The 24,625-nt window shown below is 39.3% G+C and overlaps 1 protein-coding gene across 1 annotated transcript; it reads right to left on the reverse strand.

Moving 5' to 3' along the window:
- Positions 1-100: 100 nt before the first annotated feature.
- On the reverse strand, positions 101-22,860 carry LOC139711643 (RCC1-like G exchanging factor-like protein). The gene is made up of 12 exons (XM_071623503.1): positions 22,802-22,860; positions 16,566-17,088; positions 15,520-15,649; positions 14,114-14,242; positions 13,204-13,270; positions 10,837-10,888; positions 10,094-10,178; positions 8,040-8,150; positions 5,857-6,015; positions 4,628-4,801; positions 3,232-3,317; positions 101-1,021 (listed from the first exon to the last, which is right to left on the reverse strand). Exons 2-12 carry the CDS (start codon positions 17,040-17,042, stop codon positions 944-946), a joined length of 1,548 nt encoding a protein of 515 aa, XP_071479604.1. The 5' UTR covers positions 17,043-17,088; positions 22,802-22,860; the 3' UTR covers positions 101-943.
- Between the last annotated feature and the right edge of the window lie 1,765 nt (positions 22,861-24,625).

A 24,625-nucleotide genomic window follows, 5' to 3' on the forward strand; every position in this document is an offset into this window, starting at 1 on the left:
CTTCGTGCAATCATATGAAATATTCATTCAATACAACCTCTGCATGCATAAAAACATATTACATCTTTATAGTATTTGTGGAATTTCATGTACAGGGCAAATGGAAGGTGGAGCTTACATGCTACATGTGCTACATCACAAAGTTATTGATTTCTGTTCCATTGGTCACATCTTCAAAATTTTGCTACTTACAGAATTTTCAGTCAGAGTTTGGTCAAACTTTCACTATCCTGTTTCTCTCACTTTTCTGGTTCTATTCAACAAACTTTATATTAAGGATGAACTTCCCATTTAAATGACTCCCTCTGAAGAAGACTGCTTAATCGCAAATGATACTACTGTAGCTTGAAATCATTTATACTATCCATGCATATTATATTATGGGGGTGAATATAATTGGACAGCATAAGACTGAATCATTTGCACCCTGATGAACTTTGGATCAATGTTACAATACTGATTGCCATTTCGCATCCACCTCTTCAGTTTAACGCATTGAAGACGGGCTGATTTTGCTATAATACACGTTTCCCATAGACACCTGTCTGAGTATACTCGGGACTAGTCTCCAATGGGTTAAGTTCCGTTACCCATAATGAAGACAAAAGCAAACATATCACCTGGCTAGCACAAGAAAAATACAATAAACTGCAACCTCTTGCTTCTAGGATTAAAACAAAGAAAGGTCAATTGCCTTCCTCTGTTTACATCCATCACTGACCTTTGGTACTATCTGCAGCTAAGAGAATATGATTTGTATCCACGATACCATTTCTTTCTTGTTTTCACGAACATAGATATTCATATATGTACCGCTAAATGACGAGATACAAAATAAATTCTCTCTGGCAAGTTATAACCGTCTCATATTCAACAGCTCTTTAAAATGATATTGATATTGTGTACCGATGTGATGTCGCTGGCTGTGACCGGGTTTAGAGCATCAGAGGTCTTTCTTGACTAAGGCCAGGGTGTGGTCGACGCCGCATGCCACGTGGGTCACTTGGCCCGGAAGAGAGACCTTTGGCGAGTCGCCATGGAAACGGAGAAAGAGGTATCGGGAGAATACCAACATCAACATGATTGTGAATAATATTATGGAGGCAAACATGTATATGTACTCAGAGTCACTGTTTCGCCTAGACACCGAGATGTAGCACTTCACCACGGAAATGAAGAATGCATCAATGGAAAAACTGACATCACCTTTGTGAATTTCGCAAAGTATCTTACGGCATGTTACCATGGAAACCAGGAAGAGGGTATCAGTGGGTTGTCAATATAATTGTTGCGAATGCTACACCTTGTTTTAACCCTAAAGGGGCCGGGCTTTTTTGGCTATGCTTAGACCGGGGGGGATGGATTCCCCCCCCCCCCCCCCATCGGTGGTGCGATCGCGATGAAATTTTGCATGCGTGAGACCCGCGTCATAATCTCCAAGATTATGTCATAAGATTTTTTGAAACAATCAATTTCTAATTTTAATTAATTAATTATGCAAATTAACCTCAAGATCATAATTTAGCCTAATTAAAAGCATTGAGAGTCTAAGTTTTGATCTGTAAATTTGTTTTAGCATATTCAACAATTGTACATCACAAAAACTTCCAAAACTCATTTCAATTCTTTTAATGTAGTTTATTGTTTTCAGAATTTCTTATGTATTTCTGTTTTTCAACTTCTGTTTTTTCATTGTTTTTTCATTGAAAATTGTCACTGACCACTTTTCTACCATAATTAGCACAAAACTAATCAATGAAAGTGATTAATTGTAAAAATAATCAGGTTTTTATGACTTTCATGACAGAGCACTGTTTTCCATAGGAAATGTACACAAAATCACAAAATTGTGCCCGTTTTGGGGCGACATTCCGTTACAAAAACGGGCGTGGCTTCGCAAAAGTATGCGCGGACGTCGCAAATTTGGTCTCAAAAGTTGTGCGAAACAAACAAAGTCAAGAAGCCTTGCGACGAGGCCTTCTCGCGTAACAGAATCATAGCATGAAACGTCGAGGGGGGCGGATTCCCCCCCCCCGGCCATATTAGGGTTAAAAGGAATGGTATAGCCTGGGTTGAGAGGGGCTTCAGGTCTCCAACTGTTTTGTGGCATAATGAAAAACCTCTAAAGAAATAGAGTAACTATTAGAAGAATGTAAACTCTATTTCATGTTAACCCGTAGAGGACGGTTTGATTTTGCTACAACACGCAATTCCCATAGACACCTGCCCGAGTATACTCGGGACTCGTCCTCAACGGGCTAATTGGTTTTGAAATGGCTCAGACATCCACAAACAAAGAGGTCCTAATGAAAGGTGGGATCTATGTTTTATTATGGCCAATTTGTTTTACCTTGCTTCTATGATTTTAGCCATTTCAAAACCAATTTTCATCAAATACACTTTGAATTTCTCTTTATGCTCTATCATATTTCATAAGTAGTTTCTAATTATCTCACAAATACTTTCGATTTGAATCCCCTATCTAAACCAAAACCATACCATCACTTTAAGGTCATTTTATGGCCTGAAGAGAAACTTGTAGCACGTTACCATGGCAACACGGGAGAAGGCATCAATGAGCATGGAATTCTTAAGGTTTTATCTGGCAACAATTACTGCACTGCCTTGGGAAACCTAGTGCGTCTTGTACAAAGCGTGTGGGGACTAACAGTCTTGCAGGGGACAAAATTGACATCAGTACAAGAATCTTTGACAGTATTTAATATACATGTACACGTATATTCATATGTATAAAAAAAAAAACATTGAAGAATCTTTTACAGTACATTTTAATCATACTTCCATTGCAATAGAAGACATCTTTTCCCACTCCTTATTCATTTTGACAGATATATACCTCATTTTGATGCTAAATAGCTAGATAGTCAGACTACAGCTTTACTGCAGAATATCATACAATATTTAATTCACACCACATTGTGACAAGACAAACAAACAGAATGAGAGTACTTTCCTCACCATATTCAATAAGTGATGCCAAACCCCCTGTCGCCTTTACTGGAAATCTTTCAGACTCTCATGCAATTAAAAAATTCAGGAGGCATTCTCATTATATGTCGCCGAATGGTGAAGCAATCTGAGCTAAAAATCTTTGAGACGGGAAACAGATAAAACTTTGAAGGAACTATGGGGGTTTGCAAAGAGGGATGATGGTAGAAGCAGCTTAAATGACCTTCCCACTCCCAAGTAGGGAAAAGTCTTTCTGCTCACCTTGAGAGGGAAGTACTGACTGTGAAGTTGGCCGAGGCCTAGGCAGCCGGAGCCGTTGGTGCCCCAGGTATAGAGGTCCCCTTTGTCTAAACAGAGGAAAGAGGGAGAAAGAATGGGTGTGTAAACGTGTGTTTACACTGTAGCTGTCTGGCCTTCTCTTATCTGGATTTCTCCATCATGGGGCCACTGTCGCATAGTGGATAAGACTCCCGACTCCCGATCGGAGGACCCGAGTTCACATCCCGCCCGCCAAGTGCTTACGTCCTTGGACAAGATGTTTTTACCCACTATGTCCCTCTCGACCCAGGTGTATATTTAGGGTACCTGGCAATGCTAGGGTAATGATAATAGCAGAGCCCTCTGGTAGAGCAGTGGCAACACTGAAGAGATTACCCCAGGTAAATAAGACATCATTATTATCATTATTATTATCATTATTATTATTATCATTATTATTATTATTATTATTATTATTATTATTTTTATTGTTATTGTTATCACCCAAACAAACAAGTTCACACAAGGAAGACAAAAAGAGTGATTTCAAACTCAATTAGAGCTCCTAGAGAACTCACATGATTTACCTCATTTTATAACATTCCCTACAGAAACATGTTATGAATTTTATGTTAAAATGTTTAAATTCTAAGGAAAAACAGCATACATTACGTACACCACTGTTGCGATGTACACTACCTACTGTCAGTGAAGTGATCACTGGTGGCCGGGAGATGGCAAAACAATGTTATGTTGAAATTGAGGAAAATTGACTTAGTGACATATTTCAATGTTTTTCCGTGTAATAAAACTTTTAACCAAATCTTGAAATCAGAATGCATCCAGTTGATACCGAGATATGACGTCCCCTCCCAATTCAAAATGTTAGAATTTTGTTGGTAAAACAAAGTATGTGGCCCCTTTTCAACACGCGTCGGTCATGAACTTACAAAACAATGTATCTACAGTCATGCAATACGTTGCATGACCATATACATGTTTATGCAGTAATAGGCTGCATGGCTGTGCGGGGTTCAGCGAACCACGTGCAGAACCATGCGCAGAATGATGCAGTGAGACATGCACCATGTGCACTTGACTGAGAGTTACAATGTTTTGCCTAGTGAAATCTGGTCTAGTGAAATCAATTTGGATTCAATATACTTTTTATGCTGTTGTTCCTTTAAGGGTATGATTATAGGAAACATAAAACAAAACACTTACAGAGCAGTACCTTTCTGCCAAATTTTAAACTCAATTTACTGGAAAAGAGGATGCATGTAGATATGTTGTTTTGCCAATTCAGGGCCGCTGGGAATGCAGCTACATGAAGACATCAAACAAACAAACAAACAATAAAAAAAAAAAGTATTTTCTCCCAGAGGGGCAGCATTCTTACTTGTTACAGCTGCAAAGTAGTGGAGACCACACCAGACCCTGGAGACGGCCACATCAGTCTTGGAAGGGGATTTCCCAAAGAGGTTCATGTCGATGCACTCGGGAGTGGCCGTGTCCGTCAGCTTTGGTCCCCTACCAAGGAAGCCGTAACCCCACACCCACACCTCACCAGCATCTGGAGAAAGTTCAGACAGACATGAAAAAAATACTGCAAGTCTGGCAGCATAGCATATTGCTGAAGAAAACTGCAGGTATATTTGATGCATGAATTACAGCTGAACTTCAACAGCAAGCTAAAAAAAATTTTACTTATTGCAATTTACAGCAACAACCAGTCTTAAACATCTTATTAAAGATAATTACGTGAATTTTACTTCATCAGGCAGTAAATCTTGTTTTTGTTCCATGGAGCAAAAAAGAAGTAAATCCCAGCTGACTGATATTTGTAAACTTAAAGTCATTATTTACCATTTACAGATGAAACAAAAACCAAGCTTTCGTGCTTCAAAATAGTTCTGAAATGTGAGTTAGGGATGGAAACAACCAATGTAAAGATTTAAATCAGTATAATCAATGTTAAGTATTGTTATACAAAATATGAACAATAGTTTTGATAAAATTGTTTCAAAAATAAACCATCTACAGTTATGGTTTATTGAGAAAAACAGTGATGTCTCCTTATATTTCAGGTTTCATGGTGAAATTTTTATATGGTAGGATGTTCTATAATACAACTGGCCTACATATATGCATCAAATGTGATAACTTTAACATTTTTAAAATCACTGCTCCCAATGGTAAACAATACCTTTAATTGCCCTTATTCACTAAGGAGGTTATAGTAAACTTAGTTCATGCTTAATTAATGCAAATTTAGTGTATACATGATGCAAGTGACAAATTGTGTTCTCCAACAAAATTCCATCAATGACCACATAGGTGTAAAATACGGCTATTTCATGCTTATTTTAGTCCATGGACTAAATTTAAACAATGGTTTTCATTCAAACCACCTTTTTGAATACAGGCCACTGAGACCTAAAGTATTCAATACTCTCTGCACACATCAAGGGATGTCTTTACCATAAACCATATATAAATCTCTTTTAATTTCGATATAACTGAAAGGTTCACACTGGTTCACAGCTTGAGATCACAAGTTCCACTATTGAAACTCTAAAAACTTAAAATAATCTTTAACATCTTTAAGAAACGGTCACTATTTCCTACCATTGGTCAGGGCGCAAATGGTCCCTCCAGTGGAAGCACTGGTAACCTTCCCCACTTCCTTGAATGGAATGTGCCGGGGCTCATAGACCTGGGTCTCCTCGGTGATACACTTGAGTTGGTTGTACTCTGAGTTCCCCCAGCCAAACAGCTCACCCTGGTCTGAAAGACATCAAACATTAAAATCCACACAATAAAGCCCTGTGCTAACATTTGCACATGAAAGAAAAAAAAAAAACAGCTTTAGTGCCTCAAAATAGTTCTTAAATGAGAGTTAGGGATTGAAATAACCAAAAAGAAAGTGTTAATCAGTATTATCAATGTTAACTATACAAAATGAGAACAATTGGTTTTATTAAAATGATTATGATTTATTGAGAAAAGTACTGATATCTCCTCGTATTTGCAACTTTATTAGGAATTTTTGTATAGTAGGGTGTTTTGTGATACAGCTTAAATATACATACATTGTATGCATCAAATGTGATAATAAGAAGTAAACAACATTTTTTTAATCAATGCTCCAATTAATAAACAGCGGTTTTAATATTCACAGATACCAGTCCATGCAATAGTGCAATACAAGAGGTGTGTGTTCAGATGAGAATACTTCTCCAGGGCCGAAAGGTTATGTCGGTATCTCATCGGTCTGAAGATCCGATCTGGTGGCGACTCAAGTCCTGAGTCATTAGACACTCAACAGACAACATAGGACACCAGCTGGACATGCCCGATAGCCATACAACACTAATCTGACACATATCCAAGTAACTCGACACTCACCGGACAGACTCAACACTTATCCGACACTGACTTGACTTGTGACAGCAAGTTGCGTTCGACAGCAAACTAAGCTTTGAGCCTACAATGTAGTTCCTCCATCAGCCGATCTCACCTCATCGGAACACGCCCGACATGTCTGACACTGACCTGATAGTCGACCAACACAAGTCGGATTCATTAGACTGTGATCTGATAAACTTTGGTGGGTGGTTGGAAGCAGAAAATTTTGCTTCAGACGAGGGATCGATAAGAAAAAAAATCTCTGTGGAAACAAAGGTATAACAGAATCTGTTTACTTTTAACTGACATGCTATGACCTGTGAATAAAATGCAGGTCTAAACATGTCTGAGACTAAAGAGTGAACAGTAGGGGTCTATGTAGGATTTGTTCCATGACCCTCAAAGCAGTCAGAAGTTACGTTAGATGGTGATCCTTAACCTCGACGGTAACTTGTAGTTAAGTATGGGGAGCCAAGTGTTGCATGGTCTCTTTGTAACGAAATTGCATGATATAATCCCCTAATCTTTCTGCTTTAAATGGATATATAAAACATTTTATAAAAAATAATCGGCTGCGGAGATATCGATGTTTAAAAGAGAGCATGTCGAGACGTCTGGAAAATCACTGTTTCGAGAAAAGCGCCCTTAAAGTCTTCCTTTCGACGCAATCGCGATCAAGGGACACGCAAGTTAGTTTCAACCTCTGGACAATAGAAGGTAAGCCCTAGCAACCCCCGAAGAGTTCATTCAAGCACATCAGCGTCGGCGGTCTCCTCACCAACCAATCAGTGACCAGGATGTGAGAAGCGGCTGAGCATAGCGCACCCCGCACGCACGCACCACTCGACTGGGCAGTGTGCGAACTTCACGCTTCGGTTAGCAGCAAGCAGCAAACTGACCAATGAGATCACTCTGGTCGTTGTTAGGGGCGGAACCTATCTGTGGCGCTCGATCCAAATTTTCGAACCAGTTTCTGCTTTGTTGAAACGCCAAAAAACATGGCTCAGAAAAACATTATTTTTTAAATCTTTCCTTTGATCATTTTGCTTCAAAATTTTGACGATGATAGAAGACATGTTAGACTCCAATAATACATCAAAATCAAAAAATCGCAAGTTTTGACCAATTTTAATGCTCTGACTTTAAACTCGATTTTCACGGCTTCGACCGTGCGCGACTTTAGGACCTTTTTGTTGTAGCGGGTCACATTTAGTCATTAAATTTTCATTTCATGACGAAAGAGACCATGCGAGACTTGGTGCTTCATACTCAACAACAAGCTTATCCTCAAAGTTAGCTTTAATATCCTCGAGAAGGATCACCATCTGAACGTAACTAATATCGTTGTGAGGGGCGGGTGTGCTCTCTGGGAGAGACAAGATTTCATGGAAGATTGACAGTACCTGATATAGCCAGACAGCAGTCAGCAAACGTGGAGATTTGTGTGATGGGGATGTCTTTGATGTCTCCTTCTAGTCTTTTGGGAATACTGGTGTCACCATAGTGGCCTAGACCTGGAGAGGAAAAGAAAACAGAAGATGATATCCCATCTCACTCATACATTCCACATTATTTGTGATTATTTGTGTAGTGAGCTACAAGGACAAGGGTATAATTCTCGCTATCGCCAATGACGTAAAAAGTACCCGGATGTTGATTTAAGCGTCATTTACGGTGCATTATGGGATAGTCCGGTAGCAAAGTCACTTCCGTTCGTACGCGCGTGATACGTGACTAATGCTATTTACACACACAACCGACTGTATTCTACGTGTACTTCCGGTTTTCTCGACTTGAATTTCAGCTTTACTATGATTTGAAATTTTTCCATTCTTACGAAATTGCTGTCAATACAACTATTGGTTGTTGCTGCGAAGCTGCCATGTGTTGTTCGCACGACAATAAATGAAAAAAATCTGCAGAAATAGGACCCTTACTGGCATGCGAGACGTGACGTGGCAGCGTGGGTGAAGTTTGCGGGTGACTCCACAGCGCAGTACGTGAACGCGCGACTTACTAGTTGTGGTAGTAGCACTAGGTAGTAGGCCTATTGCCTACGTACATTGTACGTACTTACTTGGAGGAAATTGCCTCGGAGACAGGATAAGTTCGAGATCACTGTTCGTTCCCGATTGTGTTCGCGACATTTCGACAGAGAATAAATAAAGAAAAAGGATGGACATTCCATGACGATATACTGTATATCCAGGTGGGTGAATATTTTCCAGCATATTTTCAGCGTATATGCAGAGATGACTGATCTGTGATGTGCACATCGATCGCATGATCAAGCATTACGCTGTACCGGTATGTATTAGCTTATGCGCTGCGTGCAGTGGTACACATGGTGCATGCTAATGCAAGGCCGGCCGCCGGCGGGGACTACAGTGTACGAGTATGACAGGCCTGGCCACTCGCGCCCGCTGGCTCGGGCGGTATCAAGTACAGCGGCCTACTGTACTAGTATCCGTGGTCGGCGCTGCGCTATAGGTAAGGTACACGTACGCGCACGCTAGCGTTGTGCAAATTATGCCCCGCGCCGGAAGTGCCCTTGCTACCAAGTGCACTAAATCTTGACGAGAAAGCCACATCCGGGTACTTTTTACGTCATTGGCGATAGCGAGAATTATTCCTCAATGAAAATTTCATATCAGAGAGTATCGGGACAGGGATTTCATATTTTAAACCATTTTTGGTCTTTTATGCATATAAATGTCCCGTTAAACAAGCATAAATTATCTTAATACAAAATTATCAAACAAAATTCAAACAAATAATGAAAGAATAAATGTTATAGAGAAATGAAATCCAAATACACCTGTGGATTGAGTGAATGTGGCAATATTAGCAAAACACATTAGCAAAGATATTTTGAGAAAAATCACACAATCCTTTGCAAGATTATGAATTTTTACATTTTCAGTGCAGCCATCATGGGAGGAGAAGACTACTACCATTTGTGACATTGCATATGTGCAACAAGAAAATATAACGAAATATTCACAAAATTCCATTTTGTGTGAAAAGTACACATTTCCTTGACTTACTGACATACATTGTACATCAAGAATAAAACTGAAGAGTTTGTTCGCAAAAACCGATAGGTCCATATTTGCCAAATGGAGATATTTGCGATTAAAGGTCAAGAAAAATAGAGAGAATAATAAGAAAGTTTTTGCTTCTTTTGACCATAACTTCAAAAATGTACCTTTATATGTATTGACCAATATATGATTTAAGAGGTATTATTTTGTACTTTATGACAGCGACCGTACTTCAAAATCTTCAAAAATGGACTTATCGGTTTTTGCGAACAAACTCTTCAACTATTCCCCCTGCTTTCTGGAGGAGATAACTCAAGGGCTCTTTCATTGTGTCAAAAAAAGTTAAAATATGCAAATTAGGTGAGGCAATATTGTAAAGTTGATCATGAATATTGATGAGGCATATCACTTGCCTGTTTGGCCATCTGCACCCCACCCACAGCTGTACACGTGACCAGCGTCCGTCAGGAAGAGGCTGTGATCGTGTCCACATGCGATCTGTGTGGGGAGCAACCATAAGGCAGGATATCATTCACACCGCAGACAATATTTCCTGCTTCATCTCATAGAACATAAATCGACAATCGTACAGCATCAACATTTACTGAAACTCCTTTATGGCTTTGAGAAACAATTGAAGAGAAAGAAAGCATTGATAAGCACTGCAAGTGTATAGATAAATACAAAACATTGAGTGTTGTGTACATACAATCAAACAAAATATAACTGCGCATATACGTAGCACACCTTACCTACGATCAATAAATCAGCAAACTGACTATTAAAGAAGGGTCAAATCACCCTGATTCTCGCCCGAGTCACTTTCTCTTCAATGCCCTTACTGTTTGCTATGCATAAAGCCATAAACACAATTTGTTATAGGGATTATGAACCAAGTGCAATTGTACACAATCAAGATGAACACACAATGCTCAGGATTCAGCCGAGCACACTTCGCACCAGGTATGGGAACTGGTAGTCAAAAATTTACACTAAATTATTGTTCCCTGTGAGCTTTGACCACATACTGTACGAACCCCCGTGACCTACTAAGAGCGGACAATAAATGGTGCACATACAAGTACAAGATATTGTTAACTGTCAGCCTTTAAATCCATGAATTGACAAGAAAAGGTCAAATTACTCTGATTCACACCTGAGTCACTTTGCCTTCAATGCCCTTGATGTTGTGCACCACTTTATTTGAACTGCAGAAATAAGAATTGAATGGAGAGAAAAATGTTTAGTTTGAATGACTTGTAGGCATCTACAACAAAAGTACAGAATGGGAGATAAACAGGTATCATTAAAGGGGCATAGTCCCGGTAGTGTAGAGGGCGCTGTTGATGTTACTGCCGATCACCGTTAGCATTGATACGAAGATTACCGAATTTGAGCTGTCATCAAGAGTAAAGTGCATAAGTGTTGCTAAGTAACGTTGCCTTCGTTGTCTTCTCTGCGCATCGCGCAGTCTGTAGTAATGCCATAGTGTGTGCATATGTGCTTCTTATTACGACGTCACAAAAGAAGGTTGCTAAAGCTGTCATTCCTCTCAGCCGAATCATGAGCCGAACTGTGATCGGACCACTGACTACAGTGGATCGGACTTCTTCGGACTCGGGGAAGTGGGCCAAAGCGTAAGCGCTAAAGAGGAGTTGATAGCGTAGGTCTCTATAGGAAACTTGCGCCGTGCGCCCGCGTACGCATTTGACTAAAACATCGGGACCTTGTACCTTTAATATATCATACATGGCATACTGTATTTACCACACTGTGGTATGGGTGCTGGCAGGGGGTTCCTGTTGCCTTTATCTCTATGGAATAATCTGTACTTTTGTAATAATGAGGAAATTCCATTAAGTTTGTGATTTTAAGTTTTTAACCCTTTTGGGTGTATATAATCTAAAAAAGACAGAAGCCTCCTAAATTGCAACACAGTATTATGTAGCAGCTGCACTATAGCAATATACCAGAGTCATTATTATCGTTTTGACACATCAGGCTTCCTTCAAGTGGTTATGGCCTAATTCAGAAGTTCCAGTATTCAAATAAACTCCATATAATATCTAATTACACCATTTTCTCCTTTTGTTCATGTGTGTGTGTGTGTGTGTGTGTGTGTGTGTGTGCATGTGTGTGCTTTTTTTTGTGTGTGTGCTTTTTTGTTTTGTTTTGTTTCTGTTTTTGCTTTGTCCTGATTTGGCTTAATGATTGGGAAATATTTCAATAACATTCAGAACTAGAGAGGGGCCGTCAAAGGCGGCAGACCCACGCCTAAGTACAAAGTCAGGGTAAACATAATGTGCATTCGGTCATCTACCAGAATTCGGCCACTTAATTGCCAGTGTGCTTTATCACCAGCCAGTGAGTTCTACCAAAGATCGTACACTGAAGTGTACGATCTTTGGTTCTACAGTCACATCACACGCAAATCACATCATTACACATACGGTATTAACACTCATTCACGTACAGGAAAGTCCTTAAGTCTCCTCCAAAAACCCATCGAAAATCCCAAATTCCACCGTCAAAAGTGCAGAATCGGAACTTTTCCAAGCGCGCGCGAATTAAGTCCAGTTTTAAGAGTATTGTCTACGTGACGGGTCGCGGAAAAAGTGCTAAAAACCGAGAAATACGCCGTTTTCTTGCGGGATATTTTGATTATAGCAAGCCGAGAGTGTGATGATATCAAAGGTCGTATGAGTGTACGATCTTTGATGGTATCCACAAAAGCGCAAAAGAAAAACAAAATTTACGTATCCCCTAGGCAATTACCCCTATGATTAGTGTCTACGGGAATTATTCAATGCAAGGGTTGAATGCAAATGTCTACTGCACCAGTATTCGGCCACCAACGAGCGCCGCAACGTCCCCGGTGCAATTTTGCACCAACAGTGTAGAGCGCGATGCATTTTCAGCGGCCTTGCACATGCATTGACATTGAGCACGCATATCGTGCAGTGTGACTGCGACCGAGCAAAATGCTCCTCCAACGAAAAAAACAATCAATGTTAATTTGAAAAATCATCAAAATACGGGCCAGTTTGTGATGACGGAGAACGAACTTTCATAAATCTAGAAGGACATAGCCCTCAAATAGGCCTAAACGTAAATTTCAGAATTCTTATGAACATTTGAGCAGCGAAGTCGGATTGTTGGGGAGTTTATGTTTTCGTATGGTAGCGGAAAATCGCAAAGTGAGAAACGGGAAATTTTCGGAATGGTCACTATACCATGGGGTCAAAACTTCAAGGTCACACAGAATTTGCAAGGGTCAACCGATTATCACCAAAATCTAATCGATTCTTTCCTGCCATTATCCAAACATCCCCATAACATTTCGTGCAAATCCGTTTACCCGTTCTCTTGTTATCTTGTACACAAACAAACAAACAAACAAACAAACAAACAAACAAACAAAAAAAACAAACAAACAAACAAACAAACAAACAAACATACGGAACCCTTTACATAACCCCCTGCCGATTTTCATCGGCGTGGGTAATAAAGAAATACTACTAACCTGTAGTCTTCATTCTCTATGACTGGTCTTCCACACTGGCCGTGTGCATTGTTGCCAAGACTAAACACTGGGGGGGGGGGGGGGGGGGGGGGGAACAGATAGAGACAGAGACAGAGAGAGAATGTTCATCGTGGAATGTGATTATTCTGGTTTCATGCACACAGAACAAAGCTCCTCTCTGTTTTCAGATTCTTAATCAATGCTTCCATTCTCTCTGCTGGCATTGCATACAGTGCACATAATCTAAAATAACATTCTGACCTAGAGAAGCACTCTGAGAGCACAGACCTCTGCAAAGCAGTTCATATACACCATTGATCTTGTTCTTCCATAGAGATCAATGATTTCTACCCATACGTATGCATGCTGAAAGTAGTCTGATTCCCCAATATAGAATCTTTTTGTTACCTCACCAACCTCCAGCTGCACGGCCCGCCTCGCCTAAGCAGCAGAAACTAGAGCACAAATTGTAGTGTGTGTATGAAAACCTCAAAAAAAAAAAAAGCAGCTTGAACTCCCAAGTTCATTGACCCTACCTGTCAAAATTTTGAAAATCCTTCATAAAATCCACAAAAATTCCTGAATCACTACCAAAATTTAATTATCTCTTATTGGTGTCAATCTCAATCTTCCCTGTAAGCTTTATCCAAATCCGTTCTCTACTTTTTGAGTTGTTTTGCCAACGGACAAACAAACAAACTTGTCAAAAAACGCCGAAGAAAACATAACCTCCTCCCTTGGCGGAGGTAATAATACATGTACATGGTAACATGTTGCCAATAATATACACGTACACATAGTATACAAGTACACCAGTGGATAAAAATATGTACCTTGTACTTCAACACACACACACACACATACACACACACACACACACACACACACACACACAAAATGGTATCCTTACCTCCCTCCTCGTCGGTGAGAATCAGCGAGTGGGCGCGGCCACAGTCCACCTGGGTGACTCGCGTCTTCCTCGGGAACATGAGAGGCAGGTGGATTGGGGTAGGTGAGATGATTGTATGCATCCCTTCCACTGATAATATCAATACAGTAAAACATGTACACAATGTGGGCATACAACATAAGGATGCTATCCTAGTTAAAACAACAACACAGTATTCCGAGGGCTAAAAAGGCACATTTGGGGTTGAAAAAATGACTGGTTTGTTTACCTCTCCTGAAATTTTATCTGATATCAACATGCCCTCACTTTAAAGACTTTACAAAACTCATAACTTTTGACTGGATTGTCCAATTTTCCTCAAACTTTTACACTGATGCATTCTACTATAATTTCTGCATTAGCTAATCCTCATACTGTACTTGGGTTTCAAATGCCTTCAAACATGCAAAAGTTGCTCACACTACGCATACTACATCAAGATTTCTACAGAAAAATATATGTATATTTTTCATTGTAAAAAACACACCTTTCTTGATTTTGATTCTTTTTTTAAATATGATATAAACAGATTGCAAAACTATGCAAGTTGGCAGTTCTGTCTATCAGACTTTAAACAGATTCTACTGTTTTTGAAATCTCCTAAACCCAAGTTTTAGTAGACTACCTGTATATAAAGTGAGTCTTTCATTGAAGTCAGACACCTTTCATTCTCCTTTCAGAATCTTCAAATATATCTGGCACTGGCTGAATGGCACAGGCTAAAAACTCTATGGGGGAAATTCAGGACTGAATTTCATTATGCTGCATAACAGATCACACGACTCCAAGCTAATCACAAGGGATTTACAGAGGAAATCTAGCAAAGAAATAAATAAACTTCAAAAGAAAGCGATATAAATATTCATACCATCATAATATCCTCACAATTTTTCATTAAATGTTAAATATGAAATTCGGAAAAATTGTTATTTTCAGCTAATACAAGTAAAAGCAAGTTCTCATACCAAGATATATTAGCGTTAACATTAATTCTTTTTTATTTTGGGTGGTTTTAAGGCAAGTATTATATTTATAAAGCTGAAATATGAGATTTTTGTCATTTCTGTACATGAAATGAACAAGAAATTGTGAGAACATGACATCATCAACTTATTCATTTGAGTATTCCTGCCTGGACTGGTCAAGAAATGTTTTCTGAAAAAAAAAATGTTAAATTTCAAAATGTCATATCTGCCTTATTTCTTATCCGATTTTTTTTTTCCATTTTTGTATCGTTCTGTAGGGAATATTTTTCTCTTTCTTTTAAAGTTTATTCATTTTAAGGGTAGATTTCCTCTTAAAAGGGGGAGAAAAAAAGGATTTCATTAGGACTTATTGTGCTGGTGGAAAGAGATTCAACATCTTACCACTAGTTTCTGCCTTGGGTTGGTAGCCCAGCTGTGAGTTGGTGTTGATTCCCATGCCCCAAACTTTCTGGGTGTCCAAGGTGTTGCTCCCAATGAGGGTGAAGCCGTAGCCACATGCCGCTGTCGTGATCTGGGGATGTTGAAAATTAATTTTAATCCTTAACAGCTGCCCCTACTCGGCTTTCTTGTATAACATTACATACATGTACATGTGCCATTAACCAGTACCTCATGGTGTGTTTATTGTGAATCAAACGATATTTGTGAGGTGAGTAAAATGTTGCCATTGGTTACAGTAATACAGGGAAACCTTCTCATATGACAATTATCTTGTTACATCAGGATTCTTACTACAATACCAGGTCCAAAAACAAAAAAACAAATATAATACAGTGTAAGGAATTGAGACCTACAAACTGTACAAAATCACCATACGTATACAACAGGGTTTTGTTTTTATCCAACCTCTTTATTAGGTTTTAATACTGTACAAAGTACAATGTACACCTGTACAGTGTAAACAAGTGTAGTCAAGTACACCTGAGGGGTGTTTCATAAAGCTGTTCTTAGGCTAAGAACAACTTTAAGAATGACTGGTGATCATGCAGTTCTTGTGCTGAATTATTGAAATTCTGATAAGTAGAGCACATCAGAACGTGTTCCAGTCGTTCTTAAGTCGTTCGTAACTTCAAGGACAGCTTTATGAAACACCCCCTGGTACTCATCTCCAAGTCCTAGGTGTGAAATGACATGGTTTTTCTCTGAAAAGGGATACTAATCCTTATTCTGTCACTGTATTCTGTAGATCTCTAGGGCAGATTCAACTCAATGTAGGATCCTATTTGCATTTTGGTTGTAATTTCAGTTTCACATTTCGTTGATTACAACACCCTATACCCAAGATTAAATAAGACAAAGAATTGGCATTCTTATTATGTCAGATTGCAAAGATCTCAAAAAAAAAAAAATTCATGGAACATGGCATTCACATTGTAATCATAAATGCATTTTGAGATGGGGCATGGATATGTTAAAAGGAAAATCACCTTTTCATCAAATTTCAGCTTGTACGGTGTGGACTGAAACTTCTTCGGCTTGCGTATGGCGTTCTTCCTCTTAGTGGGAAAGAAGTAAGCGGGAACTCCGAGCGCACCCGTGTAAGTAAAGCCCCACGAATACACACTTGTGTACCGTTTCCGGTGTTTCCCAACCAGCTGCATGATGTCAACGTCCTTTCCCTCGGGATTGCGGCTCATCGAGTCTGGCATTTCGTGGCCGGCCTTCTTGCCGCCGACAGAGGTAAGAGTTCTGAGTTGACTGCGGCGGGAAAAAGAGGAGCTCTGTTCTCGTGCCAGGGAAGAATTTGCTGTCGACGTTGCGCAGTGAAAATGTCTTTGAGAGAGGCATTCTTGTCGCTGTGAGGGGATTCTGCTGAGGGATGGGGTGGTCTTTGGTAGGACTAGGCAGCTGCACGTATAGCATGCACGCAGCAGAAGGGGCGGATGAACTTGTGTCAGCGACATCTCCCTTTCTCACAAATACACAACGCTTGGCTGGACTGGAGCACACCTGGATATCAACCAAAACTGGCACAATTCACAAAAATTCACAGTAGATAAATTTAAACATTCATAGTACCAGGTATTGATAATTATCCTGTAAGTTATAACACTGCAATGTGAGCAAAGTACAGCCAGTCTCTAGTACTTATGAGCGTTCTTCAAATTCAATTCAGACTTTTATGGTAGGCCCTACCTGTCCACACTGAAATTTGAATTCCCGTGCCAAAATTCAACCATGCACAACATCAGTGGCGGATCCAAAGGGGGGGGGGGGGGGGGGGGGGGGAGGGAGGCACTTGCCCCCCCCCCTTTTTTTTGGGGGGGGGGGGGTTAAAACAGAAATTTTTAAAATGAATGGGGGCACATGTGCCCCTCTAATTACTGCAGTCTGATTTTTATATAAATTGTAATGAAACCATCTTTGTCAGCACCATTCCTGCATCCTCCCTAAAAATGGATATGTTTCTAGAAACATCAAACTGTTTAGTGTCATCCCAAGGCTACATGTAACTACAGCCCAGTCGCTGTATGAATCACTATCCCAATAAAGGCTACAAATGTGTAGGTCACTGTGGCTATTCAACTCATGAACTATGAACCTGTCTCCATTCTTTTGAGTCTCGCTAACGTTTGTTAGGTTCTATAATCACTTCTAATTCTAACCGTTAGACACTAAGGAAGATCTACCTCTTTGTTTGTCATGTTCAGCAGCATCAGTGGCAGTACACTTTCACCCACACTGTCACTGGAAAAATTTGCTGTTTTAGCACTGGTTGGTTACAATACAGGTTAGTGTTGCATTGCCATTTGTATCAATGTGACAATGTTATGATCATTGTGTTTGTGTCTACAGATTGAGAACAATGGGCCCACAGGCCGGCCACAGGTCGAGGTCGTGAGGTCAGCAGAAGAACTCAAGAAGTAAATTTAGGACCTACTAGAATACCAGTAGACCCTACCTACTGTAAACATTCCCATCCGTACACTCACAGTCACATGAGATCTAACCGTTAGATCTAACGTTAAGTTAATTTAATTCAGCTGTTAAATTAAGTGTTAGATTTTGACTTCAGAATTTTAACATTTTTGTTACACTCTTACAGTTTACCGCAGCAGCGACCCCATACGGACAAATACGTACCGTAAAGGGGTCGCACAGCAAACCTATACCTGTCACGGAAGCACCTGATATGGCTAAGCATTTATGTGACCAGAGACCAAAATAGAGGGTTTTATACTGAAATCAGTAGCCTTACTCTTAGATAAGATACTTACAATCACGGCAGGCGAAGTCGATTTACAATATGATCTGTTTTGAGAGCCCTGTGAAAGAGTTTATCCGAGGTTTTTATAGTCCTACCGCATTTCGTATTGTAGTACGACTTACACAGCGCATGCGCTAATATGGATAAAACGTAGCACATACTGTAATACGCAATGTATGCGTGTGGAAAAAAAAAACGGACAGCTCGCTGAGAACTGAAATGAATATTCATGAGACGTAACAGATAGAATGCATGCTGGGCGATGATTTACTATCGGGCCTACCGGCACTTATTTATTTCGTTTTTAAAGCACATTTCGAATGTGTGGTTCATTATTTATTTGCAATAAAGGAAGTGCACACATAATGAACATCTGGAGATGTGAAGGATTAAGAAAATAACAGGTGATTTTCATGATAGAGGGTATGTTTTTTTTTTCCCCAGTCTGCAGAGGCAATGCCCCAGATGTCTCATCTATAGATCAAGTTTCCTTTCACACTGTACATTATAGTTTTAATGTTGTACATTCACAATGGGCTCCACTCACAAGCTCTGCTTCTTGGGGACTCATATTCATTTTTGCTTCATGTTTATTTTCTACTGTGATTTGAATTGAATACACTTCTGTTACATACATGTTTTGTTTATTTCCAATAGTTGAGAATTGTTTGATTATTTATTGAGAGACCTTTTTTTTTTTTTTTCAAAGACTTACTACCGTATGAGAGGAGATCCTTCCTGTCTTTCTTTTTCTGTCAGGCTTGTCACTTTCTGTTTGATTGTGTGTATGTGTGTGTGTGTGTGTCCACATGCGTGTGTGTTTCATAATTATTGTGTGTAACAAGTTGGAAGAATTGGAAGCTAAATTTCTATGTACTGTGACATACAGATCAATAAAATTGACTCTTGAGTATTCATTCATTTTCATTCATTCATTCATTCATTCATAGCAATGGGACAAGAAGTGTCTTCTGAAAATTTTTGAAATTTCAAATGTCATAACTTCCTTATTTTTTATCTGATTTTATCATTTTTGCACTGTTCTGCTGGATTTTTTTTTTATCATTGTCGTGAAATTGATAAAATTTTAGATTGGCTTTCATCTTAAAGGTATAATGGATTGGTTGATGAAAAACTAGAAATTAACCCTTTCAGATCCATCCACATGGTCATTGGGATTGTATTCCATTGCTCCCCATGGCTTTTTTTTTTTTTTTTTTTTGGATGTTGTCTTGCTTGATCAATACCCTTTTAAGCCTTATACGTGTATGTACAATACTGCTGAAATGCATGCCGGTATTCCCCAACGCGTTTACATCGTTCGTTTGCTTGCGATCGGCGGTCATGCCATCAGACAAGGAGTATGTATTCGTAGGGGCGCACGCATTTCTGTGGTCATTTCACTCATGCCTTTTTTTAACCCATGATCTGATCCCGGCTTTGCAGCAGCGTGGCAGATGACATGTTAGAACGAGTTTACTTGTGCAGATTTTTAGAAAAATTGAAAAAATTACAGCAGTATAAAGATCTGATTGCGTTTGTTTTCATTTCATTCCTTCAGAATGATCTCATAATGAAGATAGGCACAAAAGGGATAACGAAATTTGTCCTGTTGTGTACATGCACAAAATGTGACGAGAAAAAAATTAAAAAAAAAATCATAAAATCATCGCAGTCCCGTTGAAATTTGCGGAAACAGTAGGCGCAAAAAGGATCTTGAATTCGGTCCTGCATGCCATGTTGGTTATCAAAAACGCATGTACAAATGTGAAGAAATTATCGGGAAAAAAAAACTACTTTCAATCCTTCTTGTGCGTGCATCACAACAGATTACAGCCGAAAGAATTCACGAAATCATCGCAATCTTGCTGAAATCTGAGGTATAGAAATAGGCGCAAAAAAAAAATCGTGATATTCGAATAGTGCGAAGAGATTATTGGGGGAAAAATAAAAGACACATTTTCAACCCCTTCTGGTGGTGCATCATAAAGATTACAGCCGAATATCAAATCATGGCAATCCCGTTGAAATATAGGCGCAAGAAGGATATCGAATTCGGCCCTGAATACTGTCTTTCAAAAAACGCATGAATAATTCCGAAGAGATTTTCGGGAGAAAAATAAAGAATGTTTTTTCAACCCTTCTGGTGTGTGCATTACAAAAGATTAGAGCCGAAATAATTCATAAAATCACCGCGGTGCCGTTAAAGTTTGAGGAGACAATATAGGCGCAAAACGAATCATAAATTCGGCCGTGAATACCTTCTAATCCGAGAGGACGCGCATTTACGAAATGGGAGAGATTATCGGTAAAAAGTATAAAAGGACACATTTCAACCCCTTTTGGTGTGTGCAAAGTAAAAGATTACAGCTGTAGGAATTCATGAAATCGTCACAATCCCGCTGATATTAAATTGATAGGCGCAAACAGGATCATGAATTCGGCCGTGTTATGATCTTTCAAGAACGCATTTACGAAATTCGAAGATTTTATCGGGGAAAAATAAAGAACACATTTTCAACCCCTCTTGGCACGTGAATCATTAAGATTATAGCCGAATAATAATCCATGAAATCATGGCAATCCCGTTGAAATTTGAGAAACAATAGGCGCAAAAAGGATCGTGAATTTGGCCCTGCATGCTGTGTATTTTTCAAAAACGCATACCGCATGCAGAAATTCGGGAGAAAAATAAGACACATTTTAAACCTCTTTTGGCGCGTGCATTAAAAAAATTACAGCCAAAATGATTCATGAAATCATCACAATCCCGTTGAAGTTTGAGGAGAACAAGAGGTGCAAAAAGAATCATGAATTCGGCCGTATCATTTCTTCTAATCCGAGAGGACGCATTTACGAAATGCGAAAAGATTATCGGAGCAAAATAAAGGGCGCATTGTCAACCATTCTGGTGTGTTCATCACAACAGATTACATCCGAACAGTGATCCGAAGTAAAGTTCATAAAATCGTCACAATCCCGCTGATATTTGAGGTAGAAATAAGCGCAAAAAGGATCGTGAATTCGACCCTGATGCCGTATGCTGCCGTATATACCTTTCAAGAGCGCATGCACAAATGCGAACAGATTATCGGGAGAAAAATAAAGAACCCCTTCTGGCACATGCATCAGAAAATACTATACAGCAAAAATAATTCATATAATCATTACAATCCAGCTGAGCACCAAAAATGTGAAAAGTGCAGCAACTTAAGTAACGCGTGTTACTCTACGTGCGCCGATGTTGACAGAAAGTCACAAACGCATTTGATACAATCTGATTTTGTTCATAATCATTTAACACTTTAATTCACAAACATTCAATTCTTTTAAAATGGTTCTATACACGAAGAAGAGATAGGAGTACAAAGCATCACAAATTCGACCCTGCAGTGTACTTTCAAGAACGCATACTTGTAAGATACGGGAAGAAATTTTCGGAGGAAAGTTAAAAACCGCATTTCAGTCCCTTCTTTTTTTTTTTTACTTCCTTTTCGTATCAACAAATCAATTCACAAATGATTCCTTTTTGTTCCTTCTCAAGGAAATGATCCATAAACAAGGCACTTGAGTTTACCAAATATTTATTTGCAAAATGTATTTTCTTTTTTTTTGGGGGGGGGGGTAATATTATTGTCGACAAAAACATGAAAATAAATTTGCAAGCCAGTTAATGCTTTTTCAGGTTGTTGTTGACCAGTAAATTTTCTGTTCCGACCAGTACAAAAATGGGGAGGAAAAATGGATATTTACTGATCCGACAGAGACAGGTTGGACCGGCAAAAAAAAAAAAAAAAAATGGGTTAGTGTGCAGCCCTGCTTTATCCAACTTCCAAGATTTGGTGATGAAACCAAAGCAAGCACTCTTGCCGAACTCAGTTGGCAACATTAGGAAGGTGTCATTCTGTTTCACTGCGTTCTCGATAATTTCTATTTGCTCCACTTTGAACTTAATTCTTTTTACATCCTCCTCTACTTCACTTAGAGCATCTTTGAACTCCATGATACCTATGGTATTGGTACGAACAGGTGTCCTTTATTAAATGAGACCGAGAACCAAATACGAGCAACATTGTACATATGGCAGATGACGTAAAATATGAATATTCATTTGCGCATGCGCAGATCAGTATATTTACGTGATACCAACAAGACGGCGAACGGACAGTATCTCGAGTAGACGGTCTCAAAGATGACTATTTATCTTGTTTTCGGAGGTAATGGTGAGAAATACATAGTCGTTTCTATTGTTCAACAATAATGGTTTTATATCATGTGGCTTTTCGTTGCGAATCCAAGTGTCCTTTTGAGCAGTGAGTTGTTTACGTGTTGCAGTGCATTTGAGTGCTTCCTAAAATTGCATGGGTTGCTTCGGGGCGCTGTTACTGTGTTACAGCGCCCCGCGACGGGGTTATCTTACAGTGAGACTTTTATTGTTATAGTAGGAATGCTCACGTGTTTTATACAGCCGAGAGTAGATGAAATAGGCATGGATTACGGACACATAATCATACCTGTAACCGTTAGAGCTCTGATACTGTCCTGAACTTTCTTGCCGTTTTCCAACTGCCTTCACCAATTATGTACCAATCTAGCAACGCCGTCCACAGTGTCTAGGATAGTGGATGGGAAGGTAAGGATGAGGCCGATGGGGAGCTTACGAGTAAAATGCCACAGCACGCTCACCGACCGTGCACCAGTCATTACACAATCATGGGAATCTACCATCGCAACACGGTCTATGGTGTCCATAGATCAAGCACAAACAAGGAAGATTGTACACACTCTCAGGAAACATCCCTCTGCACCGCAGACTGTCGAGTGTCAGTCAAAAATAACGTTATGAAAATCATCGAAACGAAGTCAACAATAATCTTTGTTTCTGTCAAGTTCAAGTTCAAGATCAAATTTATTTTCATTTCCATCAAAGAAACAGGGGAATTATGTGTAAGCAGAACATTTTTGTAATTAATACAGTCAACCTGTGTTAGCGGCCACCTGTCTATAGCGGCAACCTGCTAATAGCACGAATCCCCCGCACGAAATTTATAGCGGCCACTGATTTTCTATCCCGTGGTGAATATTTACCTGCGTATAGCGGCCACAAAAAGTTAGCTAAACCTCTAAATCAGCCATGAATACGCTACGTTGGCTTTCAGTGATGAATAATTAGATTCATATTATCTTTAACAAAGAAAAAATGACTGTGCGAACTTCAACGTTCATCGCGTGAAATCTAAGTCCTATAGCTCAGTCATAATCACACCGACATGACTGACAAAATTAATGCATCTCTTCGCCATGCGCCCTGAATAGATGCGACAAAAGCAAAGAGCCAACTCCTAATAGGCCGAACATCTTAGAATTTTACCAGAATGCCAACTAATTAGGGTTTAAACTTCCCTTTGAATAAGGGTACTTGTCTGGGTATTGTTTTTTTTTTTGTTGTTGTTGTTTACGTCAACTTTACACATTTTCAATCCCCTCGAACTCACTCGTGAACCCCATTCATGCAAACCGTTACGAACTCAACCATAGCAGCTCAATCCTCAGGCCCGAAATGTTATCTTTAATATCAAAAGAACAGAAGTCGCAAAAAAAAGAAAGATATTAAACTGAAGTAAATTGTACAACAAAAATCCTCATGATAGGCCTATATATAGTTGCATATGCAAACTTATTTGCTGGTTGTTGTTTTTAAAGAAGTGCATGCGGTACTATTTCCTGCTAATATAAAATGCAAGTATTGACATTCAAAATGGCCACCGACCTGTATATAGCGGCCGCCTGTCTATAACTGCCACTTTTGTCGTTCCCTGGGGTGGCCGATGTAGACAGGTTTGACTGTAATTGCAAAACGTAAATTAACAAAAGTTGTCAGTAAAAAATAAATGAAGAAATCTATTTCTTTTATACATAATATAACAAATTAAATAAGGATGGGAATGGAAACTTGTGTTGATTAATGTCTGAGTGTTTGTTCGTTTGGTCGCTTTGTAAGTATTTTCTTCGATTTCCGGCGGATTTTTGCTGCTGTTTTTTTTTTTTCGAATTATGTCTACACGCGTAGCAGGAACAAACACAGAAGGGATACAGTTTGATCAGTCACCAATGATGCAAATCCTTTGTGCACTGTATAACAACTGTATGATACACTGTATCATAATAGGCCTAACACCTAAAAACAAAATAGAAATTTTGAGAATGTGCAATAGCCTATCCATTGTGTACAACCCCGTCTCTCCAAAGGACGGCAAATATACACTGCATGATGATCAA

The sequence above is a fragment of the Diadema antillarum genome, unplaced genomic scaffold, assembly GCF_040938485.1.
Source record: "Diadema antillarum isolate AM-2024a unplaced genomic scaffold, OU_Dant_1.0 seq00001677_RagTag, whole genome shotgun sequence".
Taxonomy (NCBI): Eukaryota; Metazoa; Echinodermata; class Echinoidea; order Diadematoida; family Diadematidae; genus Diadema; species Diadema antillarum.

Coding starts and splice junctions, on each gene's coding strand:
- LOC139711643 (XM_071623503.1), bottom strand. CDS start 17,042: ATGTCGCTGACACAAGTTCATCCGCCCCTTCTGCTGCGTGCATGCTAT. Junction 10,179..10,836: donor TTGAAGGCAAAGTGACTCAG/GTGTGAATCAGA, acceptor CTCCCCACACAG/ATCGCATGTGGACACGATCA. Junction 3,318..4,627: donor CTACTTTGCAGCTGTAACAA/GTAAGAATGCTG, acceptor TCCTCTGTTTAG/ACAAAGGGGACCTCTATACC.